Below are 13,854 nucleotides of genomic sequence, written 5' to 3' on the forward strand. Positions count from 1 at the left end.
CCAATCGCTCTTCATGTGCCCCGGCTAATCTCAGAGAGAAAGCAGAGGCTTTGAGCTCGTTGAGTTTTTCCCCCAATCTGAGAAAGTTGAAAACTTGAGGATTTAATAAAGTCTTAGTGGCATTGTGTCAGTCTTACAAGAAAAAAGTTAATTTAAAGCCTTTGGATACTAAATTAAGATCCCATCAGGATAACGAGGGAAGGATTGAGGTATTATTGTTTTCAGTTGGGGGATCCTGCGGATAGGGTTGTTTTTACATCTGGCATGTGCTTCCCAAGTAGAATGAAGTTGTGTTTGTGACAAGCTGTATTTGAGGATACTTTTATCACGCAGAACAAAACTTAAATGTGCTTGCTCTTACGATGTCTCTTGGATGTGGGGATTTGTAGGCCGTTGTTTCCACAGATATAAAACTAATTTATGATTCACTGTAGATCTAAGTACCTTATTGACTTGATTTCTTGTATTATTTCTGAGTGGTCCTTGAAAGTATGGCATTGGTGATGGTTTTTGTGCTGTTGCTATTATGCTTTTCCTGGAAAACAACCTGAGCTTTTCATGCTTGAGTAAACACATTGATGCATTATGAAACTGTCAGACTCTTTGAAATTGGCATAAGCTTAATTATTCAAATATCTGGCTCTTTTGAATGGCTTTTGTGTCAGTTAATGCTTTAGTACAATCAGCATAAAGACATTTCAGTGCCTTTCCATAAGAAATTAAATCTCAACTGTATGATTAAAGAAATCCAAAAGATTAGTCTTTTGGTTGAGCACCTTCATTACAATATACAGCTAATTGGTAGCATTCATTTTCGGAGATTTATAGTTTACTTTATTTAAAAATATATTTCTTTTTAAATAAAAATTTCAGTTGTTTATGCATTTTCCTTATCACCCAGCATAACTTTTTACCCCCATGTTTTCTCCCTGTCTGTCAACATGCACACATACTGTTTTACATAGTGTACCTGCAACTTTGTTTCCTTTCAAAATTATATTTGCATTGTAAATCTTTTTCAAGCACTGTGGCCTTTATAGTAACTGTTTTTGTTGCTTGCTTAATATAAAATTATTTATTAATATGCTAGTCATTTCCCATATTTGACATGTATGTTTTCCATTTTTAAAAAACTTTCAGTTATATTACAAGGGCAGTGTTCAGAAGTATCATTATGTCAGTGGACTGGAAAACTTATGTTCTATGGGTTGCCCAATTGCTTTCCAAAAGACAGTGCTTTTAACAGACTGATAGTTTCCAGAGGAGAGGAATTTTGGGGATTGGGTGGAAAAGATGAAAGGATTGAGAAGTACAGATTGATAGTTACAAAATGGTCATGGAGATGTAAAGTACAGCATAGGAAATACAGTCAATAATATTGTAACTATGTATGGTGCCAGGTGGGTACTGGAAATCAGGGGAAACACTTTGTAAAGTATATGATTTTCTAACTACTATGTTGTGCACCTGAAACTAATACAAAATAATCTTGAATGTAAAATGTAATTTAAAAAATTTTTAAAATTAAATAAAACAGTAAAACAAAAAACAAAAGACAGTGCTTTTTTGAATCATATAAGTATACAATTCTTTTTACCAAATAAATAAATAAATTAAATTAAATTAAAAATAACTTATTAAATATTAGCATCCTTCAAAATTATCATTTGTGGCACCCTGTTATCTTAGTAGAGACTTTTTCCTTTGTAAATTCAAGTTCTATTTTTAGCAAAGTAATAGATGCAAATAGTTTTAAAAATTCAATAAGCCATGTGGTGTGACAGTCAAGAACAGTAGCCTCTTGCCCTCCCCTTTTCACTGCAGTTTCTGGCTTTGAGAACCCTCATCTCTTGGCTGTTTCTACTGATATTTGCCTCCGCTTGCTAAATGGCTTACTTTCATAGTTTGAGATTTTTTTCCACTTTATAGTTTTCTGTTGATGCCCTTCTATGGAAGATGAGACTTTATTTTTAATATATTTTTATTGGTTTTAGAGAAAGAGAACGGGAGAGGGGGAGAGAGAGAGAAGCATCAATAATGAGAGAGAGTCATTGATCGGTTGCCTCCTGCATGGTCTGTGCTGGGGATCAAGCCCATAACCCGGGCATGTGCCCTCACCAGGAATCGAACCTTGATCTCCTGGATCCTAGGTTGATGTTCAACTGCTGAGCCATGCCGGCTGGGCAAAGATGAGACTTTAGTACTTAAGAGTTTCTTTCCCATCCTTTCAGTATCGCCATAAAATAAATTTTGGTTTTTATCAATATGTAGATATTAAAATATGACTGTAAGTATTGCTCGTAACCAAATCTTATATTTATATTATGATTGTATCTTCTTATACTTTACATTTTTTTGGAAGTTAATAGCGCCCTTCTTTTTCCTTGCTTCGTTTCCTCTATTCCTAATTTATTCCCATACAAATCATCTCACTACTTCCAAACACATCAGATAATCCTCCAGATGTGTTCTTATTTTTTTGTTGTTTAAAACTTTCCTCTGAGAGTCTTCAGTATTTTCTCCATTGTGGACTGGTTGCCATTAGGGCCTACTTGCTTGGCCAGCATCTTGGAATTCCTTTCACTGTTTTATCTTGGGCATTTTCTTTGTCTCTCAGTTTGTTTTGTTAATTGTCTGATTTCTGGGCCTCAGGTCCTACACCTTTAAATTTACTTTTAGAGACCATGCATATCTGAAAATGTCTTTATTTTGTCATCACATTTGATTGATAGTTTAGCTGGGTATGTAGTTTTAGGTTGGGAATAATGTTTTTTGGAATTCTGAAGGCATTTCCCCATTGCCTTCTCACTTGCAAGGTTGCTGTTAAGTCTAGTGCCATTCTGATTTCCAGTACTTCCCTACCTCCCATCCCTTGGTCTCTGGAAACTGAGAATCTTCTTCTTTCTGGAGTTACGGAAACTCTAAAATATTCCTTGATACCTGTTTTCATTCATTTCATTGTCCACATAGTGGGCTCTTCCAAATTGGAAATGCATGTTTTGCAGCCCCCTTTGTTTTCTCTCTTTTGATGTCTGTTAGTTGAGTGTAGTATCTTGTAGACTGACCCTCTGATTTTCCTGCTTTTTCTCTCCCATTTGTCCATCTCAGTGTTTTATTCTGCCTTCTGACAGATTGTTAACTTTAATTTTCACTTCTTTTATTGGAGTCTTTTATTGATGCTACAATAAGTTTTAATTTTTAAGAGTTTATTACTTCTTTGGAGCTTGTTTTTTATGGCATTATGTTGCTTCATATTCTTTTATTTCTCTGAGGGTATTAATTATATTTTTTGTTGGTGAAGTTTTTTCTGCTCCCTATATCATATTTGTTTCTTCTGGGGTGTGTGTACTTCCACAAACTGTGGCTCTTTTTAAATGAGAAAAAAAAAAGATGATTGGAAACTGTGTTCGTGGGTGGGACTTGTAACATGGGGCATCTCCATAGTATAATCTGCATCTTTAGGTCTGTCCTCATGTCTGGGAGCCTGACTGTGGGGAAAAGCAGGTGGGATTTCACTGAGCAGGCTTTGACTCAGTCCCCCTGTTTTTAGTAGGGCGCCTCAGCCCTTCCCTCAGCTATGCTTAGAGTCAACTTTTCCAGAAGGGAAATTTCCAGTCTCCTGCCTTGGTATGCAGGGTAGAGAAGAGAATATGGGGATCTAACTATTCTTTATATATATATATTTTTCCAACTACTTGCTTTCCCTTCAGAGGTATTTGGTCCTAATTTCTTATTTCTATTCCACAGGCTTAAATTTTAGCTTTGCTTTGTCTCTTTTGTTAATTACCATTTGTTAATTTGTTTTCTAGCTTCAAGGATTTTGTTGCATATCTAGTTTGTATTCTTGTCCCCTCTCGTTATTGTCTTCATGAGTTTATTCCATATTTTTATGTCTGTATAAATTTAGTGTCATTTTAGTATAGTTTTTAAGGAGTGTGGGTAAAAAGGAATGTTCTCAGTCTGCCGTGGTTAATGGATGTATCAGTGTAGGCTCTTCTTTAGAGTCTTCAAAACATTTTTCTCTCCACATCACATATGCGGGATATTTGTATATTTTCTAATGCACAGTTATTCTTTTTAAAACTGTCTTTAAAATATTCTATTCTAATTTTGCATATGTTTATTAACATTGTGGACTTAACATCAGTTTTCATAAGTAGAAAATGTGACCACCTCCTAGATAGCTTGAAGCAGTGCTTATTATTCTCATTGAGTTAGTTACTCATTTTTCAAAACTTTTAATTTTGAGATAATTATAGATTAATAAGGGAGTTGCAAAAATGGAACAGAGACCTCTTTTGTACTCAGTTTATCCCAGTGGTAACATCGTCATATGACTATAATGTAGTATCATAATCAGGAAATTGACATTGGTGCAATTCTCATTAATTTTTAAAAGACATATTGTTTTAAATTTCATTTTGGACAGAAAGTTACGTTGCAAATGTATGAGAGACCTATGTGAAACTGTTTTGTTTTTCAGCAATTTTTCCAGCTAGTCAAATTACGAAAGCTTGGACTTAGTGATAATGAAATTCAGCGGCTCCCTCCAGAAATAGCAAACTTCATGCAGCTGGTGGAACTCGATGTGTCCCGAAATGGTAAGAAAAAGATTCCACTTGAATTGTCCATTTGTCTTTTCTGATGCTGGGGGAGATTTTTAATAAACATAACTGGATAAATGTTATTGGAGTTCCTTTTCCTGATGGTTATGGGAAAGCTATGTATAAATTTTGAGATGAAGTTAATGCCATTATTGAATAGTTTAGTCAACTTACAAGTATTTACCAAAAACTTTTCATTACACAGTTTTTAAATGATAACTTTCTCAAGAGTTAGAGTGTTGTCTGAGAAATTGTGTAATCTGGCTCCCTATTTTCCCAAATGTGACATTGAGAGCTGGTGGTGTGGTCATTTGTCCAGTACTTAGGGGCTGCTGAGGTGAGGGAACACTGGGGGGCTGGCTTCTCTGCCTGTGGCTCAGTTGCCTGGGGTGCTCCTGGGAGAATCTGTCTTTCTGCAGTGAACAGACCTGCTTGCTGGTCAGGCATCTTCTGCCTGTTTAATTTATTTCTAATTAGGCCACTGGTGGGCCTGCCCACTGGAGTTTGTGGTATATTTAAATGAGTACCCTGGCTTAACCTTGTGTTTCATAGCCCTTAGAGCACTCCCTGAGCGGGTTGGTAACCCTGGTTGTTATTGCATATTTGATTAATTACTTTAAGTTAAAGTGGCAGATCCCAGTGGTCCTGTCTTAAGTGATGGGATGCAGTTCTTGCAAGGGCTCTGGTATAATTTCCTCTGGATAGGCCCCGATATACTCTGAATTATTTATAAAAAGGATATTCTTTTTCTTTCTCTCATATTAAATACCTATTTTGCTTCTGTTTTCCTATAAAATTCTCTATGAACATCAGGTCTGGATCTTTCAATCTCCTGTCTTCCACAGAAATTCCAAGGCCCAGTTACAGTACTTTTATTGCGGGGGGGGGGGGGATGGTCATTGTTATAAGGCAGCAGTGATAATCAGTACATGACTGAAAACACGATGAAACAAAAATGATTTTACCCTCCACTTTTAACAGCTTTTAAATTGCTGTCATCTGTTACATCCCAGAAATTGGGCTGTCTTTGGCCAAACCATATGTTTCTTGACTTAGGATCTACTTTTATTTTTCATGAGAATTATTTCTTATCTTGAAATACTTGAAAAGGTGAAAAACTATTTATTTTGGGGGGCATGCTTTACAGTGATGTATTTGGTTCAGGGGACCCAGATCTGCTCAGGGAAAGGGGATTTGATGGTGACGAGGAAGTGGAGCTGACATTCCAAGAGCATCGGCAGGGAGCTGGCATCTGACATTAGCTCCAGGGTTCCCTGCCTCTGTCTGAGTGTGTCTGCTTCTGTCTGTGAGTGCTTCGTTTCTCTCCCCACTGACCTGCTCTCCTGAACTGGCCTCTCCAGAACCCATTTGTTACGGTTTTTCTCTACCTGCTTTTTGGCTTCTGTGCCTCCTGCTTAGAAATCTGTTTGATAGATTTTTTCAGTAAGGAATCTGTCAAACAGATCATCTTTTTAAGTCAATCATAAACAATGAGCCACAGGTCACTGGATCTCCTGAATATTAGCTCTCCTGGCACAGGGGTGACAAGTAGTGCAAAGCATGGCTCTAGCCTTCAGCACAGACTTAGTTGATTAGCACTTTCCCTTACAGTGGAGCAGGTGTCGGAGGCCAGAATTGCCTCTAAGGCCTCCTGTATCATCATGCTTATCTACATAACGCAATCTACATAACTCACACTAAGGATTACATAACTCAAACTGCTCTGTCACCTTAGCAGTGATCTCAGTTATAAAGAATGGCTGGTGATTAATTTTGCAAGAAAGCAGTGACTCTGTAAAATGATCACTCAGATCACATAATTCGAAGAAATAAAATACCAAATTTGAAATTGGCATTAGTAAGGAAAATAGCAAGGGGGTCCAGAAATACTTGAGAAAGAAGTATTGGCTTTAATTATTTGAAAGGAGAGAATACACAGAGCTTGAAAGTTCCCAGTTGCATTAGTAACTCTAATGGGACAGGATGCTCTGTAGAAAGTTGACATTGTCGGCCGACACTTTTACCAGTTCCCACATCAGCTACTTTTTCCCAAACATTTGTATCTAGAAAGAAGGACTGCCTGCCTCTGTGTGCATTTACACCTCCCAGTGTGTGGATGAAAGAAGCTAAGCTCTCACTGAAGTCAGTGTCAGGACACAACTGTTCTCCTTGGATGCCTACCCTCCTCTTTTTCACCCTGTCCTCCGTTTCAGCCTTTCCTTCTGCACGTGGTGGTTTTGTGAGGGGTCCTGCAGATCTTTGACCTTTATCAGGCTCCTTTAGAAATGCTGGGGGGAGCTAACTGCCCCTTTCCACTGCTGACAGAATCTTACTCTGGTTGCATAGCATGAAGGTGTGTGTGTTGGGGCTGGTGCAGGGGACAGTGGGCAGCAGGGCAGAAGATGGCAGGGATCAGGGCTTTCTTTCAGGCTGTGAAAATACTGCCGAGATGACAGAGCAGAACAAGGTCACCATTCATTCTCATCAACAGGAGCATGGGTCTTGTGCTATTTCCAGGTCAGGCAAATCTCATGGGACTGCCTCTCATTTGTTTACAGATAAAAATCACATTAATGTGAATTTCCTAGGTAACTGAGTAGGTAAATAAAAGTCACAGTCTGCAGACTGAGAGTCAGTGTGAGAACTCCTACTTTGTGTGGATGCAGGCACTGGTAAGGGTTTGGGGCTCGGGCCTGGAGGCCTGTATGAGCCTCTAGTCTTCTCTTACACCGGCTGAGCTGCCGGCTCTGTGATCAGAAGTTGTTCCTTTGAGTTCCTTCCTAGGGCCCTAGCCAGGGCTGGCCATTGCCATGGTAGGACCTGATGGAGGAAGTAAGCATTGCTTCACCATGGAGGAGGAAGACAGGATGCTGGTATCAGACCACTCAAGTCCATTGGGTCAGAGCTTGTCAAACTTGATCATGCAGTGAATTACTGTAGGATGTTGATTCTGATGCAGTAGGTCTGGAGTGGGCTTGAGATTCTGCATTGCTGAGGCTCTCCCAGAGGATGCCGACCTGCTGTTTCCTGAACACACTGAGTAGCAAGCTCTTAGATGGCATCTCCCACAAGTCCGTTACTGAGGTTCCTCCAGCAGCTTTGTGTGGTCATGAACACAAATTCACTCAGCTCCTGGCACCCCTGCACCTTCCTATGGGGAACGTGGGCAGCCTTCAGGATATTCCTGGTTAAGGGTGATATGCTGAAGTTGACTTAAGCTCACGTTGGCTTTGATTCTAGAGCAAAATTAGACCTTTCCTGATGTTCCCTTGCTCAAGTGGCGGAAAAAAGACAGGTTTTGTGTTTCTCTCCAAGAAAAAAATCTGTAAATGAGGAGAGAAGTTTCTACAGGCTTATTTCATAGGCCAAGAAGAGCTGCCCGGACCTCCAAACCCTGACTTTTGTGGCTTTGTTTTCAGATATTTCAGGCACAAAGTCAAGAGAATTGTGTGCTGTGTTAAAAAAAAGAGAAGAGTGAGCTTTGGGACAGGGCAGTGCTTATGGGTTATATTTAGGCTGTGGGACTTTTTCTGAGGTGGAAGTAGAGAGGCTTGGAATGAGCACAGTGTGTATGGTTTTGTCCCCAGAATGGCTAGATGTGCTCTGCATAGAGGACTCTGGTGGGAGCCCGGGCTCTGCCACTGACCACCCGCTGATTTTGGACAGACCCCACCCAACAGTGCTGGGCCTTGTTCTATGGACATAGCCCTACTTCTACAAGCCAGGGAGAGGGGAGGAATGTGCCTGCTTTCTCATGTTCAAACTCGGTGGATTCTTTTTTTATTAAGGCAAATAGCTAAAATGTATATGTAATAAAATAAACTGTTCCCCCTGAACACAGATTGAAGGATGGAGTAGATGAAATTGGCATCTGAATATGCTGTTAAAATGTCTGGAAAAGCATACAGGCTTTGCATCAAGGTCTGGAGCTGTTTTCTGAGGTGACGTGCGCGTGCTTTAAAGCCTGAACTTGGTCTTTCTCTGCTCACTGGTTCTTAGCTGTCTAAGGAAATTTATTCTGGGTGTGTGAGAGGAGTTATTCCCCCGTAGTACTATCTTGTTATCCAAGATCTAGGGCAGACTTTCTCAGTGCATAATGAATCCTGCCCGAAGGCTTAGTAATTTGAATTTTATAGTCTGTGCTGTAGTTTGACTTACATCATGGTACGGTGTCATTATCCATTTAGTTCAGTTTTTCTAGAAGTGTAAGTCATACGCCACTGGTTCTGCTAGAGATGATTTTAAGTGGTACTGCGGAACTGCAGTTTTTAATATAGAATCATCACGAGAAAGTTACCCTTTGAAAAATTATTCCTTTTGGTTGCCTTCTGTAAAGTTTAATAACACTATATTGTACTTATTGTCACATTTATCTTCTGTGTCTTGGGGTGATAGCTCTTATTCATGTTAGTGATTTAAAGAAATTTGCTTCCTTTAAAAATAAATCCCCTCAAAATTTAAAAAGGCGGTTTAAAAGAATGAGGTAAATGATACAGAGTACACGTTGCTGTACCACCAGTATGGCAAAAATGGTGAAGGTGGAAGAGGGCTGGCTGAAGTCACGGAAGCACTGATTGGTAGAGAGGCATGTCATGCCACTGAGGCCATGAGTTTATTTCACTTACGGTGCAAGTAGTGTTGCAATCAGGCCAGAGTCTGCACACCCTGGCTAATTACTTTGCATACCTGCATTAACAAGCAACTAAAAGGTAGTTTCAGTACAACTCATCCCTAGCACGGGGACAAGAATGAACAGCCTGTCTGCCAGGAAGGTCATCGTCCCACAGAGTCTGGAGGCTAGGCTTTGATTAAAGGCCTGGGTTAGCTGGTTTCTGTCCACCCACAAGATGCTGAGCAGTGTCTTTGGTCTGCAGCTATGGGTTGTTTAATGAAATCTAAAGCCAGTTTTGAAGCCTGCTAGTATGACCTTGTATAACTTTGTCTTGGTGTTTCCGAGTATGCCCTGAAAAAAACGTAGTTTCCGGCAAGCAACAAATCCAGTGTAAAGTAGAAGTCTTTCTACTTAGTTGTGAACAGTTAGCTTTTTATTTTTTAATAACTACGTATACCCGTGCCACAAGTGAGGCAGAAGCCAGGTTTTACCCATGCAGACCTCATACTTGCCACAGTCAAGCCATTGCTCTCTCCTCTCTTACTGCCTAATTCAAGCCCAAGTTCAGTGCTCTGTTTAGCACACTGCTCCCGTGGCTGGTCTTAATGTTATGGTGGGTGAGTTTGTGATTGTTAAAATACTACAGGAGACATGCAGTGAAGCAAAGCCCCACAGTGCCACTCTGCCTTATGGCTGGAGAAGCTAGACAGTTTCCAGCCCAGAGTCTGCTTTCTTGCCGTTGCAAGTACTGCCACTGGCCTGTCACAAGCCCTTTCTCAACTTTTACCTTCTCTTTTGTCAGGAAGAGGGGTTAATATAGAAAAAAACATTGCCTTCTACTTACATTTTAATTACTGATAATATTATTTAAAGTGGAGGTGGAAAGAGAGTGAGCTTCTGTGATATTTTCTAATCACTGTTTTATTCCAGTTACAGTTTTTCCAGGGAGCATTGTTTAAATATGAAGATGTGTAGAAACCTTTTTAAACACTGAAAATAATGGGATAAACTTTACAAATAGATCCCTCCCCACCATTTTTGGACTACGTAAAGGAGCATCAATGATATTTTAGCAAATAAACCTGAAACTCCATCACAATGTAATGTAACAAATTGTTAAATCTGAAGGGAAATTCTTACAACAATGCCTTTACTCAAAATGTTTTTGGAACGCTTTCAGATTAGTAGTATATTACTTTGCTTTATCTTCAGATGAATAGTTTCACTTTTTAGAGTGGATTTGTTTTTAAAAACAACCAGACATTATTTAATGCCAACTTAGGTAAATACACCAGGACACTGAAAATGTTACTGAAAATCTGCCTCAGGTAGCAGTTTCAAAAAAATAAGTAAACTCTTCTTACTTTTTATTTTGTTAATATGGTTACTTTTATCAGAAAAGTTGTGACTCTGCTGAATAAGTTGTAGGTTTATATAACTTTCTCTCCTGCCTTTTTTTTTTTTTAATTAGCAGTTTTGTAATAGAGATGGTAACCTCTGAGTTTGAGAACAACACCTCTGAATATATTTTTTAGGTCAACAAGCTCTTCAGTTAGTCCCAGGTTCTCTAAATGCTTTGTCTATTTTAAGTAGCTCCTTATCTTCCCCCTTCCTCCCTCCCTACTTCATTCATTCACCCAGTCTTTACATGCTATGCTGTGTGTTAGATGCTGAATTTTCCAAAACAGTGGCGGATTTGCATGGAATAGGCTAAGTTAGAGAAGCAAAAATAACTAGAGTGGCTTCTCCTGAAATAAAGCAAAACCCCAACATGCAGGATGACAGTTTTTGCTTGCTTTTTAATTAGGCGATTCACCTCGGTATTGGTTTGACAGTTTCCAACTCTGAAAGTGATGGAGAATGAGGCCCATATTGCTGCATTTCGATTTTGAGGTCACCTATTTTGTCGTGCGAATCTGGCTTGAGCCAAGTAACGCTGAGCCTCCAGGCAGCTGAGGCCTGATGGCATCTCTTTGTCAGGACAGTGACAGCAACATGCTGCTGTGACCGTAAACAGTGCTCTGAGCTTGTTAAACTAGAAAAGACATCTCTTAGACAGGGATGAAGGGCCAAGAAGGAAAGAGTGAAAGAGCTGTACTAAGAGCTGCAACTTGAGGGTTATATATAGAAATGATGTGATTTTTAAATTAGTTTTATGTGTTGAATGAATCCCCAGCCTAACATATCTGCTCCAAGCCAATAATGAACTAAGACTCTGATTCTTATTCAGTTTGAAAAAGCCTTGGACTGTGGCCTTTAAAAAAAAAATGCTTATGGTTACTAACTGTATTTCAGAATTATCAATATTTTTTACTTTAAGCAAAATTTATTGAGCAGTTACTCTATTTGTGTAAAGCTCTTTGCCCAATTCTTCTATTTCTTAAGTAGGTAAATCTACAGGCACAACAGATGTGTGTAAGGAACTGCACATTAACACCTGTTATATTGTTATATAAATAAAGTGCTCAGGGCATGCAGAGAGATGTCAGTCACTGTAACTGATTTGAAGTGGGCTTGAAGGAGGAATTGGCACACTTTGGTTTGAGGTTGAAATCAGGAGGTCTTTAAAAATTCCCATGCTTTAGTTGCAAATTTGGAGGGAGTTAATGAGTAGAATCCTTAACTGAGTGTCATTGATACTGGAAAATTTATTCAAGTCAACAGCGTCATTAAAAATGCAAATATCTCAGTGCTTGACTGAGAGATTCACTGAAAATTTTAAGATACATCAAAGAAGCACCCAGTACATAACAAGAAGAACTGAAACTATATGAATTTTCATGTTTTTGTCTTTGTTTTTTTCTGGTACAGCTGACTACTACTGCACTGTAAAAGATTTGCTCTGCCAGGTGAAATGCTAAGCTCTTTGCTTCAGTCAAGATAACTATTGATTTTTTAAAAAATGCCAGACTCTGAAGGGCTCAGCACAATGAGGAACTTGATTACCACTCAGCTTACAGTCCTGTGTGTGTGTGTGTATGTGAGAGAGAGAGAGGCAGCGGGTGTAGAATGGGGAGGTGGGTGGTGAGAGGCTCTGCTCTACAGTCAAGGATCCAGGCGTCTTCCTTCTTGTGATGCTACATCTTCATTCTACTAGTGGACTCCAAGGTCCTCTGGGAGGGGAGAGGGTGGGGGATTGTGCATAGATGATTTTTGTGGGCCATGTCAGAAAGTGGTGTGCATCATTTCCATCCATGTTCTGTTGGCCAATTTCACGTCCTCAACTTAGCTGAAAGGACTGGGAAATGCAGTTAACTACTTGTACACTGAAGAAGAGAAACCTGGCTGTTGGTAAGGTACTAGCATCATCTGCGTTTAATTGATTGCTGGTGTTGTATGACTTTATGTCACTGATTATACACACACACACAATTCTGTTGCACTGTAACAACCTTCCGGTGAGTGACACATTTAGAGGAAGTATAGCTGCATGCCCAAAGAGGGCAGGGGGTAGCCTTTCTTCCCACATCTGCACAGAAGTGTATAAACCCAGACATAGATTAACACGATTAATGGACACTGATTTGCTAATAGCATAAAACCTATGTAAGTGTGCATGATTTTTTTGAATTTTTAGAATCTGGTTGAAGGTCTGCTTTGAAGATTAAAGCTTGCTTGAGGAGTGGTTGTTGAAGCACTTGCTGTAGGTGATATGGCATCATTAAAGATTTTCCAGGCAGGAACTTCCATCTTGGTGGACAAGTGACTTAACCTCTCTGCGCCGTCTGTGGAATGGAGACTATAATAGCACCTGCTTCATAGAGTTTTTGTGACTCTTAAAAGAGACTGTGCATGTAAAGTACTTAAAACAGTGCCTGTACTTAATGAACAGCTCCTGTGATTAACCCTATTACTGTCTTTCATTTTGGGTTATGAAGATCTGAACTAGGACTGTGGGAGTGAGAATACAGGGCAGGGGCGAGGTCACAAGTAGGACTGAAGGATAGAGCAGTGCAGGTGAGGAAGGTTGCTACCTGAGGCGAGGTCTAGATCCTGACTACCAGACGCCAGGCATTGCACTCTTCATCACAGCTCTGTTCTATCTAACCCATATACTAATCCTGTGAGATGGGTAGAAGCACCTCAGGGTCACTGATGAGGAAACGGAGGCTTGAAGAGGTTGTGATATGCGCCCAAATCATACTTCTAGACAGCTGCGAAGCTGAAATAAGAAACCCAGTGGAGTGGCACTTTTAATTTTTTTGGAGCATATTGAAGATGATAAAGGTAGGGCTGATAGTTTTAGTCTGTGTTGGAGAAAGAATGGAGACAGTATTATGACTAGGTACTCTCTGAATTTGGACATAAAAACAGAAAAATCATTCTAATACCTTAAATTTACAGAAATCTTCATCATGAATTAATTGAACCACCTGTGGAAGTGGCCCATTCTAAGAGGTGCTTTGTAAATCTTTCTTGGCCGGAAATGGAATATCCTCTAATGAGAGATAGCAGGGCTTTCTCAGTAAGCGCTGATGTAATATTTCTAAGGTCACTGTCCTGCTCTCTTGGTAACAGATTGGTGAGTTGCCAGAAGTGTAGAACAAGGAAAGCCAAAAACTAAGACTGTGTGGGGTTTTACCTTTGAAAGAAAAGTAACTGGATTAGACAACATGAATGCTCCAGGTACCTTGGCAG

The 13,854-nt window shown here is 39.6% G+C and overlaps 1 protein-coding gene across 1 annotated transcript in view; it reads left to right on the forward strand.

The window, feature by feature from the left end:
- LRRC1 (leucine rich repeat containing 1) overlaps positions 1-13,854 on the forward strand; it is a 120,598-nt gene that overhangs the window by 42,521 nt on the left and 64,223 nt on the right. The window contains exon 2 of the mRNA XM_016198040.2: positions 4,484-4,601. Coding sequence (XP_016053526.2) covers positions 4,484-4,601 — 118 coding nt within the window. The remainder of the gene's footprint in view (positions 1-4,483; positions 4,602-13,854) is intronic.

Source organism: Miniopterus natalensis, chromosome 5, assembly GCF_054644295.1.
Source record: "Miniopterus natalensis isolate mMinNat1 chromosome 5, mMinNat1.hap1, whole genome shotgun sequence".
Classification (NCBI taxonomy): Eukaryota; Metazoa; Chordata; class Mammalia; order Chiroptera; family Miniopteridae; genus Miniopterus; species Miniopterus natalensis.